Source organism: Mus pahari, chromosome 3, assembly GCF_900095145.1.
Source record: "Mus pahari chromosome 3, PAHARI_EIJ_v1.1, whole genome shotgun sequence".
In the NCBI taxonomy this organism is placed as follows: domain Eukaryota; kingdom Metazoa; phylum Chordata; class Mammalia; order Rodentia; family Muridae; genus Mus; species Mus pahari.
The window spans coordinates 110,699,717-110,720,649 of record NC_034592.1 but is presented as its reverse complement, the minus strand read 5'-3'; the positions used below and the strand labels follow the sequence as shown (position 1 = coordinate 110,720,649).

Here is a 20,933-nt window from a genome sequence, read left to right as displayed (position 1 = left end):
AAAAAAAAAAGAAAAAAAGAAGAAAAAACCAGAATGTCCTCGCTCTTAATAGCTGAGTAGTATTCCATTGTGTAAATAAACCACATTTTCTGTATCCATTCTTCTGACTGTAGTTCTTCTTAGTGGTTTGTTCATTGTTCCCCCTCACTACTACTTCTTCTTCTTCTTCTTCTTCTTCTTCTTCTTCTTCTTCTTCTTCTTCTTCTTCTTCTTCTTCTTCTTCTTCTTCTTCTTCTTTTTTTAAGATTTATTTATTTTATGTATGTGAGTACCCTGTAGCTGTCTTCAGATACACCAGAAGAGGGCATCAGATTCCATTACAGATGGTTGTGAGCCACTATGTGGTTGCTGGGATTTGAACTCGGGACCTTTGGAAGAGCAGTCGGTGCTCTTAACCACTGAGCCATCTCTCCAGCCCCTTCCCCTCACTTCTTCTTTTTTCTTTTTTTTTTAAAGATTTATTTATTTATTTATTTATTTATTATATGTAAGTACACTGTAGCTGTCTTCAGACACTCCAGAAGAGGGAGTCAGATCTCGTTACGGATGGTTGTGAGCCACCATATGGTTGCTGGGATTTGAACTCAGGACCTTCAGAAGAGCAGTCGGGTGCTCTTACCCGCTGAGCCATCTCACCAGCCCCTTCCCCTCACTTCTTAAACTGCGTTGCGATCAAACAACTGGCTGAAGGACGATCAGATGAGAGAGGTAACAAATGCGTCTGTTCTGTTTATGTGGTCATCAGACTCTGGAGGCCTGATCTACTACCTCCATGCCCAGACACCCAAAGGCAGTGAAACTCAGGGTATAAGCCCAGGCTGCCCTTTGTCTTTTCTCTTCTGGTTTAAGCTGCTCTGTGGCTGCAGTATGTCAATCACTGTCTCATCCAACACTTCTGGAAAGAGCTCATTTTGAAGAGTGATACCCAGGTCCTCCGTGTATTCATTTGAGCCTAATCACGCTGCCTCCTTCTCTCCCCTTGGATTTACATCTGCCCCATACAAAGTATCTTCAAATCGCATGGCAGAGGCTGCGGCTGCCTTTACCCTCTTGGTCAACTCTCATCTAAAGCACATGTGTCTTCTCTCTTCATCGCTTTCTGGGATCCATCTTTAGACTCAGCCTGGTACGTACAGACAGCAACTGATCCAAGGTACCCTTTTCCACTGAGTGTATCACTGGGGCCACTTGGCTTGGATGACGTCTCCCTCAGCAGGAGGGTCAGCTTTACATGGTCTTGGCTCATTATAAATATCTTCTGGAAATGCGTGTCTGCTGAAGTCATAAAACCAACCCAAATGTGAGTCCCAAAACTTGTGAGAAAGCCATCTTTGTGGGTTAAACAGTCATCATGAAGCATCACACCTACAGAGAGATGGCCACGATGTTGCAAACCTTGTATGGGGCTGTTAGATGATGGCTCCTCCAGTTCCTTCAGGGGGTTTCAGCTCACTATGGCAGGCCAGCTCCATTTAGGGTGGGTGAAAGCTAGTCACAGCATGACGGACCAGGAAGCAGAAAGCAAGATAGGAACCAGGAACCTGCATTCTACCAGCTAGGCCTTAATTCCGATTCAGAGGTTCTGGAAGCTCCTCAAATACCATAAGCATGTGAGAACCATGTGTTTAAAGCACGGGGCAGTTGGTTACATTTCAGATTCAAGCTGTAGCTTTCTTGGATGGGATTAAGGCTGATCCCGTGGAGTTAGTTCTTTCAAGAGTGGGTTCTTAGAGAAGAATGTCTAGTCTCACTCGAGACCCTCATTTCCTGTCTCTCCATGCGCTTTCTTCTGCATGAGCTTCCATCATTGAGGTGCCACCTGTTAAGAGGCCGTCCCTGGAGCCAAGCAGATGCTAGCACCAGGCTCTTAGACGTCCAGAACTGGAAGAGGAGTAAGCCTCTTTTCTTTATAAGTTATTGGACTTCAGGTAATTAATTTGTAATGGTAAGCCCAAATGAACTAAGACCACGTTAGAGTGGGCTTAATGGTTCATCTCCAGCATGTGTTCATTGTCTCTCTTGGGCTCTCAGAGGGAATTCAGGGGTGATACTGGACACCATGTGGTCACTCAACCTCAAGGCTCTACAAAATGAACTTCCACTTCTCTCTTCTTCCACAGAGGCCATGAGAAAAGGAGGGCATGACATCGGTATAAAATGTGACCTACGCCCTGATACTGAGCCAAACCCTCCTGTGACTGAGAAAAGAGGAAGCAGAGGAGGCTCTGGGTGACCAGAAGGCTGTGTTCCTGAGCAAATAGCCCTTGGGAAGTCTGGCTCAGGCCAAAAGGTGCTGTCCTTCCATCTGACACCATTTTGAGGACATGATGACATATTCTAGGGACTCACTTGGCCATGCAGAGAGTACAGAGTATCCCCAGCGAGTTCGTGCTATAGGTCTGAGATTTTAGCTGGCCCTGGGCCTCGAGATCAGTGTAGAGGATCTATTTAATATTAGATTGCGGCTTCTAGCTTCTTTGTCACACATAACCAAAGCTTGGCCATCTCTGCTGCATGGGCCCTGTCTCCCAACTCTGGCCACTCTAAGCTGCTATGGCCTCTGCATACCTGACACCTTCCAGCACATGCTCAGCAGCTGCACGGAAGTCACACTTAGTCTGTGGTTCCTGTCAGGGACTCTCAAGCACTTTCCCGAGCCCAGAGGCCTTCCTTTACTGCCTGATGAAGCTATGGACACATCCCCAGGGATAGCTGCCCATCGAAGAGCCTTCTCCACCCTGCGCCGCCTGATTGACCCCTTCCTGCCAGGCTCTCGCCTTCATTCAGAACTTTAGTCTGGGGCTTGCCCATCTGTTTATATACTTTTAAATTACAATGGTTTATTTTGGAGGGATCTTACTGTTGTACCCAGGCTAGTCTCAAACTCCTGGGCTCAGATCATCCTCCTGCCCCAGAATTCGTAGCAGCTGAGACTGTAGAGGTATGTGTCTATAGTCAGCTTTTCTCCTCGCCTGTCGACAGAGTCTTACTCTATAGCCCTGGCTGCCCTCAAATCCACCACCCCCATCCCTCTACCTCAGCTTCCCACATGCTGGAATTGCACAGCCACCTGACTTTACTGTCTACTCCAGAGTCACATTCTGTGCAACGACAAGACCATCCCTCATTTAAAGACAGTGTGCCACAAGTTTTCAATGCTATGACAGTACGTAAGGGACCCTGTGCAGCCATCCTGTACTCCATGTTCAGTGTTTAGCAAGTTAAATGCGTCATTCAACACTTCATTATAAAAGAGGCTTAGCAAGGAAAGGCACTTGCCCCCAAGCAGATGACCTTGAGTTTGGTTCCTAGGATCCACATGGTGGGAGAAGAGAACCAATTTCCCAAAGCTGTCTTCTGACCTCCATACATATTTTCCATGCCCCCATCTCACAAGTAAATATAATTTTTTAAAGTTGGGGAGTTGGATAGGTGGCTCATCAGTTAATAGCATATTCTGCTCTTGCAGCGGACCTGAGTTTAGTTTCAACCATCACACCAAATGGCTCACCATCCCCTGTAACTCCAGCTCCAGAGGATATGATGCCTCCGGCCTCTGTGGGCACCTGTTGTACCCATGTGTATATACCCTCACAGAGACACACATATATAGTTAAAATAATAAAAATAAATCTTAGACAGACATGATGGTATACACCTTAACCTGCACTTGGGATGCAGAGGCAGATAGGTCTTTGTGAGTTCGAGGCCAGCCTGGTCTACATAGAGGTTCAGGCCTGCCAGGGCTACCTAGTGAGACCCTGCCTCAACACCACCACCACCAACACCACCAACAACAACAATAACAAGTCATCTTTTGCCAACTGTAGACCATCTTAAATGTGGTCTACAGATCTCCATCCTTTTGCCCTGTGCACCCCAGATAAGCCATGTATGGTTTGGGTAGAGGATGTGGTCCTGAGCCAGGCTGAGGATTCATTGTTCCACTAAGGTCTGGCGTGGCTGTGGCATTGGCTTCCAATCTGGAGACTGGCTGGGGAAAGTCCCTTCCCTGCCTCAGTTTCTCTACTGCCGACTACCTGGGTTATCTCATCAGTTATCAGCCTTCCTGCCCCCGGCTGAGGAAGAGGTTTGTTGTGCTTTGTTCCTGGGGAAGGCTCACCTTCAAAGTGCTGCATTTTTATTACAGACATTTATGAAAACAATGGTGGCAGGCAGTGATTGTCTTAATTATGATAATTAAGGAGAGAGAGAGAGAGAGAGAGAGAGAGAGAGAGAGAGAGAGAGAGAGAGAGTGGGTAGAGAAGACCTGCTTATTTACCAAATCCTCAAAGGTCCTCAAAGACCCACCCACCCAGAGCTGGGACTATACCACTGATCCACCCAAATTTGAACACACACACACACACTCACTCATGCACACACACACCCATATGCACACACATGCACACACATGCACATACACAAACATGCACACACATGCACAAACACGCACACACACACACACACACTTCTTTTTAACATCTTCAGTGACAGCTTCTATTGGTCCAACAGATGGGCTGTATCAGGTTCGGTGAGAAGCTATTTCCACCCTGCTGGAGAGGGAATAGACTTAGAGTGTGATAGCTCAGGAATCATTCTAGCAGCCACAACCTAGGCGAGGGAGAAAGACCACATGGGCAAGCAGGGAGGGCAGCAGGCAGAGATGGGTGGGCACAGCCTGCAGCCAGCTTCTCAGTAGTCAGGGGCTAACTTAATCAGGTATCTTCCTTCACATACCAGGGCTGGGCTGCAGGCGACATGTGTCTGGTCTACTGCCTGGGTACCAGAGCACCACAACCCACTCCTCACCACAGCCTTGATCTTCATCTCTGAATCATCCTTTAATGAGGTCCCGTTTCCAGTCTGCACCCAATTATTAAGTGGACCATTCCTTCCATGACTGTGCACTATTGTCCTCCCCCCCCCCAACTCAAGGAGAACTGTGGGGGTAACAGTGGGAAAGGCAAGGACACTGCTGTGAGCTCAGCCCTAACTCACACTTAGATCCCTCTTTACCAGTAACCCCACCAGGGCAGCCCACTCAACCCACAAACTAGTAGTGAACTGAGCTGGCTCCCTTCAGGGAAGCTTACACATTTCTATTACCTTTAATTTCTAAAGGCAGAATCTCAGGTAGCCTGGGCTGGCCTTGAACTCTTCATCCTCCCACCTAAATCCCCAAGTGCTGGGATTTCCAGCTCTTACACCACGCCCAGTTTTACACAACGCTGGGAATGGAACACAAGGCTTTGTGCCAGCCAGTCACTCTACCAACCAAACTACATCCCCACCCCCTCCAGTTACTTCTTTACCTACCAGGTAAAATAACTTTGCAGAAACTACAAAAAGCTTTGCATGTCAGTGAGGTGGCTTGTTAAAGCTGTCCCCTGACCTCCATACTTACACCATGCCACTCTGCACTCATACAGAGAGAGTAATTTTCAAAATTAGTTGAAATATTTTTATATATTGTTATGTATTATATAATTTATATATATCCCATGATTCTACTGGAGAAGATCACTGTTGTGTGCCTTCATGTCACAGACTGCTCTGTGATAACTGTTTGTGCTTATTAATTCATGAGGCGCTAGCCAGGCCACAGGGACATCTTCAGTCCACTTTGATGACTGCCCATTGTGTTCTGGAGGATGTCTCTTGGACCAGTTTGTTTCTGGTGCCATGAATAACGCTGCTAGGAATATCCTCCATCCATCAGAAGTGTTTTTCCATCACCTGCTCAGCTACAGGCTCCTGAGCATTCAGTCCTTCAAAATCACAGACCTTGGGAGACACATCTCCCGGCATAACTGGTATCAAGTTCTTGCCGTTGGTGACCAGATGGGCACGGCTAGGGCAGAGGGCAACCCTCTGCTCTCCCTAAGGACAGTGCCTGCTCCAGATTGGCCTGGCAGAGGTCACTCCTGGGGACAAAACAGTGCTCCGAGGAAGCAGAGAGAACCTAGCTAATTCCTCTCTCTGCTTCTCCTGGGCGCTATGAGTCTGGTCTTAGGACCTCCTCAGTGGGCCAAGGTTTCACTAGGTGGTCATGTTTAACCAGCCCTCAGGTTGGGTTGCTGGGACTGAGTTTGGAAAATTCTATTTGAAATTGGACCATCCTAGATAATCCAGAGACTCTGAGGTACCCCTGGACGGGCTCCGGACTGCCCTTGCTCAGCATGTTAGGAGGGGAGAGAGGCACAGACTTCACTGAGAAAGCCAAGGGCGGCTGGGCCGGGGCCCTGCCCCCTATCTGGCCTCCGCCCCTGCCCTTCCTACGCTCCCGGCGGGCGACCTGGTAGCTCCGGAGCCCAAACCTGTCGGGCCGGTTTGTAGAGCCACAGGGACGGAGGGAAGAAGGCTACAGAAGGATGCACGGCCTGCCCCGTGCTGGTCCGCACTGTCCGCCGCCTGAGCCTGTGCCGCCCACCCGCCCATCCGCCCAAACTCATGACGCGCTCACCCGGCCTCATGGTGCCCCTGCTGGGCCTGAGCCTGGGACTGGCCCTGAGCCTGCCCGAAGCTGTGGCAGCCGACTGCGGGTCCCTCGGGCGCGTGGAGCACCTGGCATTCGCTCCGGTGCCCAGGACACGAGAGCTGGCCCCTCTTGTCCGCGCGTCGGGGCCCCTGAACTCCCTCTATGGCACCGTGCGACGATTCCTCTCCGTGGTTCAGCTTAACCCCTTCCCGGCAGGTGAGTGTCCGCCCCCCCCCCAGCTCCCCACCCCGGCGGACGTCTGCGGGGCACTAGCCTCTGTGCACATCCTGTCTACAGGCAGGGTGAGGTTTCTGGTACTACACAGCCTTTTTTCTTCCACACGTTATTAGATTCGAGAAGCAGCTAGCCAGCCCTCTTGTTTGACCTTGGGCCAGCCCCTTTTCCTCTCTAGGTGTACGTCCATTATGTTAAATCTGGTACATTGTCCCAGCGCCATGGTGTCAGGGTTCAGGAGAGCCAGAAGAGGCGGGAGGAGGGGAAGGACTACCAGGCCAGCTGCAGGACCTACTAGAAGGGTCCGGAAAGGTCTGCTTGAGGCCTTCTACCAGCTGCCTCCTCTGCAGCACGATGAGGCCTGGCAAGATGTCACAGCCACATGACACTGCCCTCTCTAAGAACCTCCCTTAGCTTGGCAGTGGGGAGAGGCTAGACACAGGGGCAAGGCAGCAGCTGTTCCCCAACCCTCAGCTTACTTCCTTTCCCCAGAGTTGATAAAGACCCTGCTGAATGACCCATCTTCTGTGAAGACAGATGAGGTGAGGAGAGAGTTACAGGTGCTGGGGAGGGAGTTAAGGGTGTGCAGAAGGGGACACACGGGCATTCGCGCCTGTTCAGTTCAGCCCACCTCGCGGAGTGTTTGCCAGAGTGGGGTCTTAGGCATCCTTTCCCCTCAAGGCGGGGTGTGCAGTGATCCCCAGTGTCTCTAGACCTGAGTTGCCTCATCTGTGCAATGGTGTGTTCTGCCATCGCCTCTTGTGTTTCGTATGGGAGAGGAGGCACACAAGCTTTCTCTCCACTTCTGACTTGCACTGGAGCAGGGGCAAGGCAGGGCGGCCCCTCATGCCTTGCCGCCTTGCCCAGGTGATTCGGTATGAGGCAGGCTACGTGGTGTGTGCTGTGATTGCTGGCCTCTACCTCCTATTGGTGCCCATCACTGGGCTCTGCTTCTGCTGCTGTCGCTGCCGCCAGCGCTGTGGGGGCAGAGTGAAGACGGAACACAAGGCCATGGCCTGTGAACGTGGCACCCTCATGACCTTCCTGCTGCTGACCACCCTCGTGCTTCTGTGAGAGGCTGCCTAGGTCGGGGGGGGGGGGGAGGCTGGATGGTGGCCCCCTGCCCCTGGGCACACTGCAAACCCTTTTCTCCTTGCCTCCTTCCCCGCAGGATTGGTATGGTCTGTGCTTTTGCTACTAACCAGTACACACACAGTCAGACGGAGCCCAGTGTGAAAGCTGTCCCTGAGACCCTGCTCGGCCTAAGAGGCCTGGTCTCTGATGTCCCTGAAGTGAGTACCATCCAAGCCCTCAGCTGTATGTGAGTAGTACCCAGCCTCAAGTCTGAGAACCTGCAAAGCAGAGAGGATGTCCCTTCCCACGGGCACTCGACTGCCCCCTGATGGAAAGTCCCTGAAAAAACTAACTGTAAGACTGGGGCTGCTGAAGGACAGGGAAGATGGCTTACTCCCCTGTGTTTGCTTAGGAGCTGCAGGCCATTGCTGAACAGTTCTCCGTCCCTCAGAAGCAAGTCTCAAGGGAGCTGGATGGTGAGAGTTACAGTTGAGCAACTCCAGGTCCCTCTGCCCTGGCCTGCCATAGGGAATCCTCTCGGCTCCCTTAGCCTGGACTCCACCAGGGTACCACTTCACAAAGAGGGATCTCCCTGTGCGGCAGCCGTATGACTGCAGGATGAGGAGGCCGACCCCACCTTGCAGAGACCACGGCTCACGGGTGACAATGGGGGTGTCCTCAGCTCCTGGGGGACCAATCCTGCCAAATGCCCTGTGTTGTCCAGGTGTCAGTGAGAACCTTGGGAACATAATTCATAACCGGCTCAAGAGCACAGTGTACCCGGTGCTAGCCTCAGTGCACAGCCTGGGCCAGGGTGAGTTGGACAAGTGCCCTGTATGTGGGTGGGTCCAGCAGGTGTCCTCTAGGAGCCAATCCTCCCAGCCCCCACCCCTGCATTTCACGAACTACCCCAGCTCCACCCAAGTCTTTCTCCACCCATTATCTGGGAGTCTGCATGTGGGACCCCTGCCTACCTCCTGGCCTCATGTGCCCAGCGGCAGTTTCCACCGTGGCTACAGACAGTTTATGCCCCTATAGCCAGGAGGAGGTGCCTCTTTTTCCTAGGTTACTGAGAGCACCAGGAAATGAGGAGATCCTCAGGCCATGTGTAACTCTCTTAGCCCTGCAGGTCTCCATAGACCACCTTCGAGCCCTGAACACCACCTCAGTGGAACTGCAGGAGGCTCAGCGGCACCTGGAACCACCCGTGCAGGCGCACCGGGAACGCCTGCTGGTTCTGCTTCAGGACAGCTGGTGCCACGGGAATTGCAAGCGGGTGCTCAGCCGGGCCAGTGCTCTGCAACTGGGCGCTGACTTTAGCCAGGTGCAGGCCCTGAACAACGCCACTGGGACTTGGAATGACCTTTGGAACCCTCTGGCATCCTAGTGACCAGATGACTTTCCTTCCTTGGGCTATGCCTTCCTTTCCGGAACACCCAGGGTTGATGACCCTTCATTCTTAGAGTGAGCCAAAGCTCTCTGCTTGCCACACACCCCGAGCCTCATGCTTATTCGCTTCTCGAGCTCTGCCCCACAGAGTGCTAGGGACTCTGTGGTTCCCATTTTACATTTGAGGATACTAAGGGTTCAGAGATACCTCCTTCCTCCTATAGACATCTTTCTCATGTCACAGATGCCCCCAGTGGATGATGTCCTGCATCGGCTGAAGGATGTCCCAGAAGCCAACTTCTCCAGCATGGTCCAGGAGGTACACTCTATTTAGGTTTCCCTGGGATCTTGCTCTACCTCCCTGGGACTGACAAGGGAAAGGGCTCAGTTTCACTCTCTAGAAGAAGGACCCAGTTAAGCTGGGCAGTGGTAGTTTTAATCCCAGCACTTGGGAGGCAGACACAGGCGGATTTCTGAGTTCAAGGCCAGCCTGGTCTACAGAGTGAGTTCCAGGACAGCCAGGGTCATACAGAGAAACCCTATCTTGAAAGACCCAAAAGAGGGACCTGATTAAATTGAGTCCACCCTCACCCTGTGTCAGCCTGGGCTCATTGTGTCAGTCTCTACTGCACACAGTCAGATGGGAGAGGCTGACTTGCAGCTCAGAAAGAGTTGGGCTCCCATAAGGGACAGGGTCTTTGGGCCACAAGGGAACAGGTGCTTCGGCTGTACCCCAGAGGGCAAGCCTACTCTCTGGGTGGAGACAGCCAAGGCGGGGGTGGCACCTTGTGAGTCAGAGCCTGTGACCCAGGGCCTGGAGTTGGAGAATCAGTGAGTCAGTTGTTGGGAGGCTGGGAAGAAGGAAGCCGGACTAACACAGATGGAAGGTTGGAAGCTGGACTGAGGGAGTAGAACTGGCTGTTAGCATGGGATGGGTGCATGGTGAGAGGATGAGAGGCAGGGATGTCTAGGAAGTGACTTCGAGCACAAGTGGGTGGAGGAGTTCGTAACATGCTGTGTGTGGAAGGCTCAAGTCAGGGAAGAGAAGCCATGTTTGCAAAGACAAGACTGCGTCCTTTGCTGGGAGCATTCAATAGCAGCACCCTCCCTCTGGGCCTGTGACTTTAATACCCCAAGGTGGAATTCCAAATAGCAGTAAACACAGCTTTGCTTGGTTCTGCAGGAGAACACCACCTTCAATAACCTCCCGCTCCTGGTTCAAGTGCAGGCGGTCAGTGTGGTCAAAGGTGAGGCCCTGCTTAGGGCCCTGGCTGGCTGCCTGGAATGCCACCCCCCAGCACATCCCTTCCAGGGAGGCTTGCTGAGAGGAGCTGGGCAGTGGTGGGGATGGCTGTCTTCCCTGTCTGCTGGGTTCTCCGTGAGCCCCAGAGATCTGGCCCCGACTCCTGGGTGCCCGCTTTAATCCTCTGAAACCCTATGGCTTTGGGCAGATATGAAAACGGCACTGGCTGAGCAGCCTGAAGGGGTGAGGATGCTGGCCCAGGTGTTCCCAGGCTCAGAGGCAGCCTCCCGCTGGAGCCAGGCACTGGAGAGGCTGGAACAGCGCAGCCGCCCCTACTTGCAGGAGGTGCAACGATATGAGACATACAGGTGGGTGGTGCTTTGAGCCTCCATCCATCCATGGTCACTTTGAGCCTGATAATACTACTGCCTCCTTTTAAGCCAAGAACCCTAACCCCTGTGGTTTCCATGTCTCCCCAGGCTGTGTATGTCCAAATCTGAGTCTGGGGGCCCTGTAAAAGCTATGAGACCTCAGCAAATGTTCGCACCCCGACTTCTAAAGATCCAGTCTGGTGCCTGGAGGCCTAGGTCCCAGGCTGGCCGGCCCTCTGGTACCAGATGGCTTCCTTCTCAGTGAGCCCCACACTCTCTCTGTGGCAGGTGGATTTTAGGATGCGTGCTGTGCTCTGCCATCCTGCTTGTGGTGATCTGTAACCTGCTGGGCCTCAGCCTGGGCATCTGGGGGTTGTTTGCCAGGGAGGACCCCAGCCACTCTGAAACCAAGGGCGAGGCTGGAGCCCGCCTCCTCATGGCGTAAGAAAAGGTTGGGGAGGGGAAAGGGGCTCCAATGTTGGCTTGCCAGATTCCTCCCGGTACAGCTACAGGAGTGGAGCCTGGCAAGTCGGGAGAATGAGCCCTGATACTGACCTGGTCCCCACTCCTTGAGTGACTCTGGGCAAAGCAATGACCTCCCTAGGTCTCGGTGTCCTCCAAGAGGGTTGGGCTGAAGGAAGAAGAGCAACAGTAGTAGTAACTATACTACTCCCACCACGCCCAGACACAGCCTCAAATTCCTTCTTAACCCAGCCCGTAGGCAGTTCCAAAGGCAGCAAGGGCAGAATCTGCTTAACATCCTTAAACTGGATGGCCTTTAAGACCAGGGCTGCCACATACAATTTGCCAGGCTGTTCATACAAGGTACCTGGTCAAAGGGATTAGTGAGGAGTTGAAATCCACCCTACATTTTACTCTCCGGGCCTTACGACCTGGCATGGGGCGGCTGTGTGTCAGTGGTACCAGTCAAAGGGTCCTTACTGCCCAGCATCTTCAGAGTGTTATCTATGTAGATGACAGTGATTATGTAGAAAGGTTGGTGACTGGAGCAGGTCTCTTCCATGAACCCTAAGTTCAGATATAACTGTTAGAACAAGCAGGTGTCCTTCCTCTAGGCTATGGTGGCAGCGGAACCCAACAGTAATTTGGGGGTGGATGGGTGAGGATGCCCAGGAGTTGCCAGGAGTACTGGGTTCTCCTTTGCCTAGAAGACACGCTTTGTTGCCAACAAGTGGTTTATGCTGTCTCCGGGACGTGGGTGGGGACAAGGATGGCTCAGGGCAGGCAGCTTCCACATTCCTTCAACCATGTCTCTCACCTCCAGAGGTGTGGCCTTCAGCTTCCTCTTCGCAGTCCCCCTCATCCTCCTCGTCTTCGCCACTTTCCTGGTGGGTGGCAATGTGCAGACGCTGGTGTGCCGGAGCTGGGAGAGTGGAGAGCTGTATGAGGTGGGCCTGGGCCTGTTCCAGCTCGGAGGGAGCTTGGGCCAAGAGACTGAGTCAGGAGGAAGTGGGAGCCAGAGGAGCAACTGGAAGATGGGGCCAGGAGGGAGGAGGATGAGATGGGGGTGCAGATAGACACCCGTGAGTCCCGAGCCCCTAAGGTGCCCCCCAGCAAGGACTCCAGGTGGTGGCACCTACACCACCCAAATCCAACTCGGAGTCTGAGAAGGACACCGTGCTGAAGGCCCTGCTTTTATCACTGCCAGAGATTCATGGGCAAAGTCCCCATAAGGAGTTGGTGTCTGGAGTCATTTGAATTAGAGGATGGGTCTGGTTGAAGTAACAGATGGCACCGAGCATTAGGGAAGGCTTGCCCCTCACCTGTCTGTGTCTCACTTCTTCCTACCCACCTGCAGTTTGCAGACACCCCGGGGAACTTGCCACCATCCATGAACCTGTCCTATCTTCTTGGCCTGAAGAAAAACATCAGCGTCTTCCAGGCCTATCAGTGAGCGGGTGTCCTGGGACTGGGGCAAGGGTCGGGGAAGAGAAGGGAGGTGCAGAAGTGGATGTCTCCTTAGGGTGATGCCAACCCCACCTGCCATCCCTGGTGGCTCTTTGTTGATGTGTGTCTTTCCTCCATAGACAGTGCAAGGCAGGGGCAGTACTCTGGAACGTTCTACAGCTCAATGACTCCTATGACCTGGATAAGCACCTGGATATCAAACAGGCAAGGGAGTGTTTCAGAAGATTGCACATCCCTTTCTTCTGTTCTTCTGGGACATTACCTCTGAACTAAAACACAAAACAAAACAAAACAAAAACTCTTATCAAGGTACCCAAGGCAGAGATCTGAGCAACCAACTCAGGGCCTGGCCAGGGCTTGAACTCTGGCAGATTCTAGGGGTATGGGTAGGTGTGTGAGTGGCTGGTCGCCATGGGTCTCTCTAAGCATGTGCTCCAGGATAAGCTGAATACAGCACCAGTTATGGAAGGAGAGGACAGTGACAGTGGGTGGGGGTGTCCTGACGGGGAGTGGCGTGGAAGTGTACCAGAGCCAGTTGAGTGACACTGGTGGAAAACTCTCTGGGACCCTTGCTGAACTCTCAGAGCCAGTAGGTGGCAGTGGCAGATTCTATTCCCCACCCCCACCCCCGGGCTGACCTGGTAGTTTCAGACTGGCTGTCCTCCCAGGACTCGTTTGCTGGAGATGGTGCAGGTCCTGGGTGCAGAAGTATGCAATGGTAGAATGGAAGGGGTAGAAAACAGATGCACTTGTCAATACTGACAAAAGGGTCTCAGAACCTGGGACAAGGGATCATTTTAGAATGTGGTTCTAAAGATTCATGAAACATGCCCTCTCTCTTCTCTCCATGCCTAGGTAAAGTGGGGAGAGAGCCTTGAGGAGCCATTCCTTTAAGCATGTCCTAGGAAACACCCCCTAACACAGACACACAGACATAGACACACACACACACACATAGACACACACAGAGAGAGAGACACAGACACACATAACGCACACACATACTGGCTAGCACTCTTGCTGCCCATACAAAATTCACTCATTTTGATCCACCCAAGAAACCTCTTGGATTCATCTCTATCCCTAGTTATGGGGTGACACAATCAAATAAAACCAGTCCTAACTCCATGCCTTAAACCACAGCCAGAGATGTTTGTTTAATGTCAGCACCTTTTCCCTCCAGTGTCATTAGCTAGAGACAGTTGCCCCTCCGCTGGAGGTGTTGCAACGGGGTCCTGGGTGCAGTGGCCCGCCAACCCTGCTGGCTGGAAATTATCTCAGCCTTAAGTGATCTCAGCCCCAGAGAGGAAGAGTCCAGCTTTCAGAAAAGTATGGTCCAATGAGGCTTCTGGTTCTGAGGGACCAGAAAGTACTTTGAGGTTTCATGGTATTTTATTAAATGTGACCTTGAAAAACTTCTCAGAAAAGACACCAAAAGGCCAATTACGCATAAAACAGAAAAATAAAATGTGCCATCCAGAATATCTGCTGCTTCCTGCCCCTCCCTGTCAAAGACAGTTGGGGAGCCTCTCCCTGGAGGAAGGTTACCTAGTAAGATGGGGAGCGGTGACCAGAGATGGGTTGCCTCGTCCGATATAGAAGCTGGGTGTCATGACCACAGGATAGGCAAGGGCCAGATGTCTTTTCTGGAAATGTGGGTGTGCTTGTTTGCTTGTTTGTTTCCTTCCTTCCTTCCTTCCTTCCTTCCTTCCTTCCTTCACTCACTCACTTACAAATCTACAAACTTGTATCTCACCTACCACTCGACAGACTTTGCTGTGTCTCAGAGTAGGATAGTCAAAGTCCCCGATATTACTGAGCTGATGAGCTTGGATTAACAAGTCCAGGAATAAGTGATTTTAGAGTATTAGATGCTGTGAAGACCTTACTACAGAGGCTGTGATGAAGAAGATCCAGAAAACTATTTTGTATCAGCTGTCCAGTGAAAGTCTGTACCACAGCCCAGTTCCCATATGATCCCTGGAAGTTGGCTGGGACTCTAAGTAGAGGTCTCTTGGGAGCCTGTGATGTATCTAGAGCAGGAGCCCTGCAGATGCAGGTAATGGCCCTTAAGCCAAGCAACCAAGCTCAACAATGTACCTCATCCTGTCCGCTCCCGCAGTATACCCACAAGATTCAACAGGAGCTTCAGAGATTCCAAGTAGATTTGAAGGAGCTAGACCTATTGAGCCCCACTGCCCGCCAGGACCTGGAGGCTTTGCAGAGGAGCGGGCTGGAGAAAATCCACTACAGAGACTTCCTTGTGCAGGTCAGTGAGGGGGACATCTGGTGCCCCAGCGGCATGTGACACCCCGTGAAAGGGCCATTCTGGGTGTGTTCTGCATCTCTCCAGCTCTCTCCACTCCTGGCTTTTCTGGTTAAGGACCTACACACACTTCCCCAAGTCCCTCCAGCAAGGGTACGTGTCGCTGTTCATGGTCCTGAACGCACCGCTGCTAAGAACACCGGAAAAGTCAGGGTGACACTGATTTTTTTTTTTTTTTTTTTCTTTTCCCCACACGTATGGGTGTTTTGCCTGCACGTGTCTGTGCACCACATGTATGCAGTGTCTGTGGAAACAAGAAGAGGGAAGCTCTTACCATGAAACTAGAATTTCAGATAGTTGTGAGCCACCATGTGGGTGCTGGAAATCCAACTGGGGACTTCTGGAAGGAACCGCCAAGCCAACTCTACAGGTGGACAATGACTTTCTTCCAGTCGTTCCAGAAGGCACCTTGTTTTTTATTTTTTATTCCATTGGAAACTGAAATACCTCACAGCTTCAGTTCCAACTCAAGATGACTCCTCACAATGGACTCACTGGGGCTGGGGATACGGCTCAGTTCGTAAAGTTCTTGTCCATCGTGTAGAGCCCTGGGTTCCATCCCCAGTACTGCATGAAGCCTGATGTGGTAACACATAGCTGAACCCCAGTGACTGAGATGCAGAAAGAGGGGAATGTGCAAGTTTGAGTTCAGCCTAGGCTATGTGAGATCTTTCCTGAGATAACAGAGAGAGCGATGGGGGTCTAGAAACTCAGAGGCTGAGGGTAACCGGGGACATCTGGGTTCAGCCTTCTTGGTGTCTTTCCACAGATCCAGAAGCCTGTGGTGAACACTGACATGTGGCAGCTGGCGCAGGAGCTGGAAGGACTGGCCCAGGCCCAAGTAAGAAGGGAGCAGAGACCCTTTAGCCAGACAGCCATCAAAAAGAAGATATGGGCAGGAGGGGCTTGGAATGCTGGGATTGGAGAGGGGACAGGGACACACGGGGCTGAGGCCTTTTACCCCGCTGTTGGGCTTGAAGCTCTGCACCTTCAGTTCCCATTCAGGTCCTGCTGCCAGTTTTGTGTGGCCTTGGGCAGGCCATTTCAGATCTCTGTCTCTCCATCTGTAGACTGTCACCGTCGCATATCAGATGAAGTATCTGGCCTAGCTTCACACAGCTGGGCCAGCCTCAGAGTCCACTGGGACAGGTGTTGTGAGGTCCCTGAATGGACACGTGCACTCAGTATTTACAGATATCCCACATGCACTCAGTATTTATAGTTCCCTTTCGGATATCTTGACTGTGGGAAGAGCAAGGAGCATTGCCCAGTTTTAGCAGTGGTATCTACAGCTTATATGTAGAGCATCCAGCTTGGGGCTGGCCTAGAGCAGGGCAGGCCTGAGCTGGGGGGGGGGGAGAAGTTCTGCCTCAGCCCAGCACTTTCCACATCCCTTTGATAAACCCCCTTGAAGGGCTGCTCCTCCTATTGGGGTGGGACCCACTCTGATCACTTTGTCTACCCTCAGAATGACTCTTTACTGAGGCAGCAGCTACAGGAGGAGGCCAGAGAACTTCGAAGCCTCTACCAGGAGAAGGTTGTCCCCCAGGAGAGCCTTGTGGTAAGCTCAGAGGGATTCTGAGGCCTGAGGAAGAGGAGGGATGGAGAGAGGACAATGAATGAGGGAGGGGACAGCCACATTCTCCATTTCTTGCCTCTGAATTCTTGCCTGTAACAGCCCTGATTCTTCCTCCACAGACCAAGCTCAACCTCAGTGTCAGGACATTGGAGTCCTTGGCCCCAAGTCTGCAGGTGGCTAATGGGAGTGGGAGACAGGGGGTGGGGGTGGGGGGTCAAAACAGGCGGGCAATAGAGGAAAATAGGATGGCTGCTTTGAGATCCCATTAGAAGGTGAAGGGGGCGGGGTCAGATCATTAAGGATCCCTTTCTTTGGCCTCTGGGTCCTAGAACCTACTCCTCCTCCCTTAAGGTGGTGTGTGGTATAGTGTAGAAATTATGGTGAGTAGAGAGATGGATGGCTGATCTAGACTCTCGTCTCCTGCAGGTGAATACCTCAGACTTTCTTGACAGTGTCACCCGTCTAAAAGGAGAGCTGCCGGTGCAGATCAACCACATCCTGAGGAATGTGAGTTGAGGGCAGGGTGTGGCCTCTAAGCCAAACATGAAGCATCTACCCCAGGCTTCTCCAGCTCATCCTCACTGTGGCTCCTGTGAGAGCCAGGCTTGTTCTGATGATCCCAGATATGGAGGAGTGTGGAGAGGCAGGACCCTTGCCAACCCAGGGCTTTGCTCCTTCCTGTAGGCCACGGAGTGTTTCCTGACCAGGGAAATGGGCTACTTCTCTCAATATGTGGCCTGGGTGAGGGCAGAGGTAAGTGAGGGTACAGATCTCTGCCTGGGCCTCAAAGCATGCTCAGCCCAGTGGACAAGCTGTGGAGCCCTTCTGAGGTACCCTAGGCCTTTGGGATTGGACCCAAACTCCTAAACCTGCCACCTGCATCCTTGCTCACAGAGTGAATGCTGTCTACTCCACTTCTACCCCCAGCCATGTTGTGAGACCCAAGTATGGACCCTATGCCTCTCCATGAACAAGTCCCTTGTCCAGCTTCTTTAAGGCCAGCCATCAAAGCCCACCTCCTCCTGCACACCCTGTGGGCCTCAGCTTCTGGAAAGGCTTCACAGGGGGATTGCTTACCTTGAGTATATGTGTGTGTAGTGTGTGCACACATGTAAAGTCAGGCATGTGTGTGCCTCTCTAGCGAGAATGGCTTAAAGCCATGGTAGGGGACATGGTGAGACTTACACATAGGCTGGTGAGTAGATGCAAAGAGGAAGAGCTGAGCAGGAAGTCCAGTGTCCAACCTTCATGTGGACTCATGGCTGTTATGTCATGTGTGTTTGTGTGTGCGCCCACTACTCTATGTGCAAGTGTGAGGTATTCCTCAGAATATGGGGTACACATCTGTAGGTCCAGGTATCTTCACGTCTACCTGCCTCATGTTGGCACGACAGGTGACTCAGCGCATCGCCACCTGCCAGCCCCTCTCTACAGCCCTGGACAATGGTCATGTGATCCTGTGTGACATGATGGCTGACCCCTGGGTGAGTGTCCCCAACCCACCATGGATACAGAACAAATGGAAGGGGGCAGGAGGAGGATGTGAGCCCAGGCCATGTGGAGTCAGTGTAGGGTCTCTGGGCACAGGGCTGGTGGGGAGGCACCAAGCCCAGCTCAGGGAGTTGACCTTGTGGCTCCTGTCCAGAACACCTTCTGGTTCTGCCTGGGGTGGTGCACCTTCTTCCTCATCCCCAGCATCATCTTCGCCGTCAAGACCTCCAAGTACTTCCGTCCCATCCGGAAACGCCTCAGGTGAGGGGCTGCCAGAATCACTGTGGGCATCAGGTATTCAGGGAGTCTTTACAGCCATTGGGCTACACTCTGCCAGGAAACCTCCCAGGCAGAGAGAGCTTCTGGCCCAACTCTAAGGAGTGTTGGGGGACTGAAAGTTCCCACATAAGCTGGCCACGTGTCTTTCTTGCTGCAACACATCCACTTGGGGGAATAGCTTGGGACTACTCGTCCTCTGGAGGATTCCTGAGGCAGGGCTATCAGAGCTCCAGGTATCCCTGTGTCAGGGTGGAGGATCTGTGCTAGGGACTCACTTTAGTTCTGTGATGTCACAGCTCCACCAGCTCTGAAGAGACACAACTTTTCCATATCCCCAGGGTCACCTCCCTGAAGCTATAGCACCCACCGGTGAGTTCCACCCCTCCATAATCCCTCAGTGCCTGAGCTGAGGGGCTGAGATTCGGGGTTTTCAACATAGAGGAGGGCAGGAGGGCTTGGGGTCTCTGTCTGGGTGTGGATGGGACCCATCCCCCACAACCACCTGTTTCCTTTTTGATTTATAACAGGGCAAGGTGACCCCTGGGGGCTTCCTGTCCCTTGTCCTTGTCTCAGCCTGGACCAGAAGACATCTGTAACCTCTGTCCCAGAGCCCAGGCTGGCCGCTAGCGCTGGGCTGTCCCCTCCTCCTCTCTAGCTTACCCAGTTCCACATTTGCACTTTCTCCTCGTGACCCGAATCACTCTCAGTCTTTCCAGAGCTAACAGGTTCTTCTGCCTGTCTAGCCTCGTCCTCCTCACTGTGGTATCTCAGCAAAAGGAAAGGCCTCTCCACCACCCACAGGAGTTCTTTCTCCAGCTTTCAGTCAGGACACAGCCCCCTCCGTTTGCCTTGTTTCTTTCTCCCCTCTCCTATCTAAGCTCCTTTCCCCTTGTCTAAGTTTTGGTCCCCCCACCTGCCCCAACATCCTTCTTGTTCCCTTCCCCAGACCATTGCTTTCTCTTTCCATGGAGGTCCTGCCTCCTCTCCCCCCCACCTTGTCCCCTTTACCCTGTCCTTACTGCCACCTTGCTGGCTCCCAGGCCTCCCTGCACAGAACAAACATCATGGTTGAGGTCGTGACCTCTGGGCCTTCTGCAGCTCTCCTCTGGATCTCTCATTCCCAGTGGGGCAAGACAGGCCTGTCTGAGGTCTGAGCTGTCCTGTTCTGGGTTAGAGATACCAGTGTTGGACCTATGTCCTCTCTGAGCATTGGCTCCTAAGAGAGAACCAGGGATGTGGACCACGCTGGGGCTCCCCTCTTGCCTTGCCGACAGTAGCATGGGTGGTCCCACTGTCTTCCCAGGATGGATCTGGTGGTAAGAACAGGGTTTTACACTTCCTCTGCCATCCTGCACGTATGGCCTGGGGTCACCCCTCACTTATCTCTGGATGGTCCAGAAAGGACAAAGAAAAGAGAGACAATATGGACTCATCTCTGCTCCAGTCACAGGTTCTTACTTTCCCAAGCTTTGGTTCCAGGTCCCTGAAGCTGGGTCTCTAAGGCAAAGGCTCAGCATACAATTGCTGTTTAATGAGCATTTGTGGGAAGAATTCCAAGGCCTCTCTAACTGCAGGCGTCCTGGGTCTGCTATAGCAATTCAGTGGGAGGCGCAGAGCCTGCCTTAGCCATGTGATTCAGGCCTGATGCTGCTCGCTGGGGCACCTCAAACGCATGACATAGGTCCCCAGCCTCGATTTATTTTATTGTAAAATGGAGAGGTTCTTCAGGGCCTGCGTGCAGGGTTGTGAAAGCCAAACACAGTGATGGGTGGAAACCCTTGACAGGCCTGGTGCTGAGCAAGTCCAACTCGTGCAGCCTAGGAGGAGAGAGCCAGGCTGAGGGCAGAGTCAGGGTCTGGTGTGAAGAGGGTGGGTGCCCTTTATGGTGGTAATCCTCCCTATCTCTGGGCATGTTGATATGGAATTACATTATGAATGTACAAGCACCAGTTTTGCTGCTAGGACTAAGGATGGTGGAGCCCAATGTACGAACGTACAAAGACTCCAGCAAACATACTCTCAAACAGGCATCCCGGGATGTGCTTTCTACCCCCAGAAGTTGGAAGGTTTTGTTTTGTTGTTTGTTTGTTTTCAGTTGTTACTGATTTGTTAACTTGGGGGTGAGGAAGTGACACCCTGTATTTTTTTAATGCAACTGATTGGATGTAAACAAATGAAGTAAAGGCAATAAAAAATCATTTCCAGTTCTCTGTCGGAGTTGCTCATCTGATCTACTATATACCGGAGCACTTGTAAGCAAAACTACGTTACACGGGAGTCCCTGGTGATCTGCTCCTATTGGCTGTTGTATCCCTTGTTTTTCTTAGTTTCATCTTGCCTCTCCTATATGGTAGGGCTGCTTGAATGTTGGCACTCTTGTATCTGTCGGGATAGTTGGAGGCCTTGGATGACAGCATCTTCCCTGGGATGTTGTATACATCCAGCAGTGGTGGAGGATGCAGAAAACAGGGTCACCTTAATCCTTTGGCAGGGACCAAATAACTCAAAGTTCCCTGGAAAGTAGGTCAGTGCCAACA

General features: G+C 52.2%; 1 protein-coding gene across 1 annotated transcript; it reads left to right on the top strand.

Moving 5' to 3' along the window:
* Window positions 1-6,352: 6,352 nt before the first annotated feature.
* Prom2 (prominin 2) lies at window positions 6,353-20,591 on the top strand. Its single transcript, XM_021193849.2, has 24 exons — window positions 6,353-6,697; window positions 7,208-7,257; window positions 7,583-7,785; window positions 7,887-8,007; window positions 8,202-8,265; window positions 8,514-8,603; window positions 8,911-9,113; window positions 9,423-9,497; window positions 10,362-10,425; window positions 10,630-10,789; window positions 11,081-11,233; window positions 12,078-12,201; window positions 12,612-12,703; window positions 12,841-12,925; window positions 14,844-14,990; window positions 15,817-15,888; window positions 16,516-16,608; window positions 16,746-16,799; window positions 17,053-17,133; window positions 17,311-17,379; window positions 18,021-18,110; window positions 18,272-18,378; window positions 18,693-18,765; window positions 18,924-20,591. Exons 1-23 carry the CDS (start codon window positions 6,454-6,456, stop codon window positions 18,754-18,756), a joined length of 2,505 nt encoding a protein of 834 aa, XP_021049508.1. The 5' UTR covers window positions 6,353-6,453; the 3' UTR covers window positions 18,757-18,765; window positions 18,924-20,591.
* The last annotated feature ends 342 nt before the right edge of the window (window positions 20,592-20,933 follow it).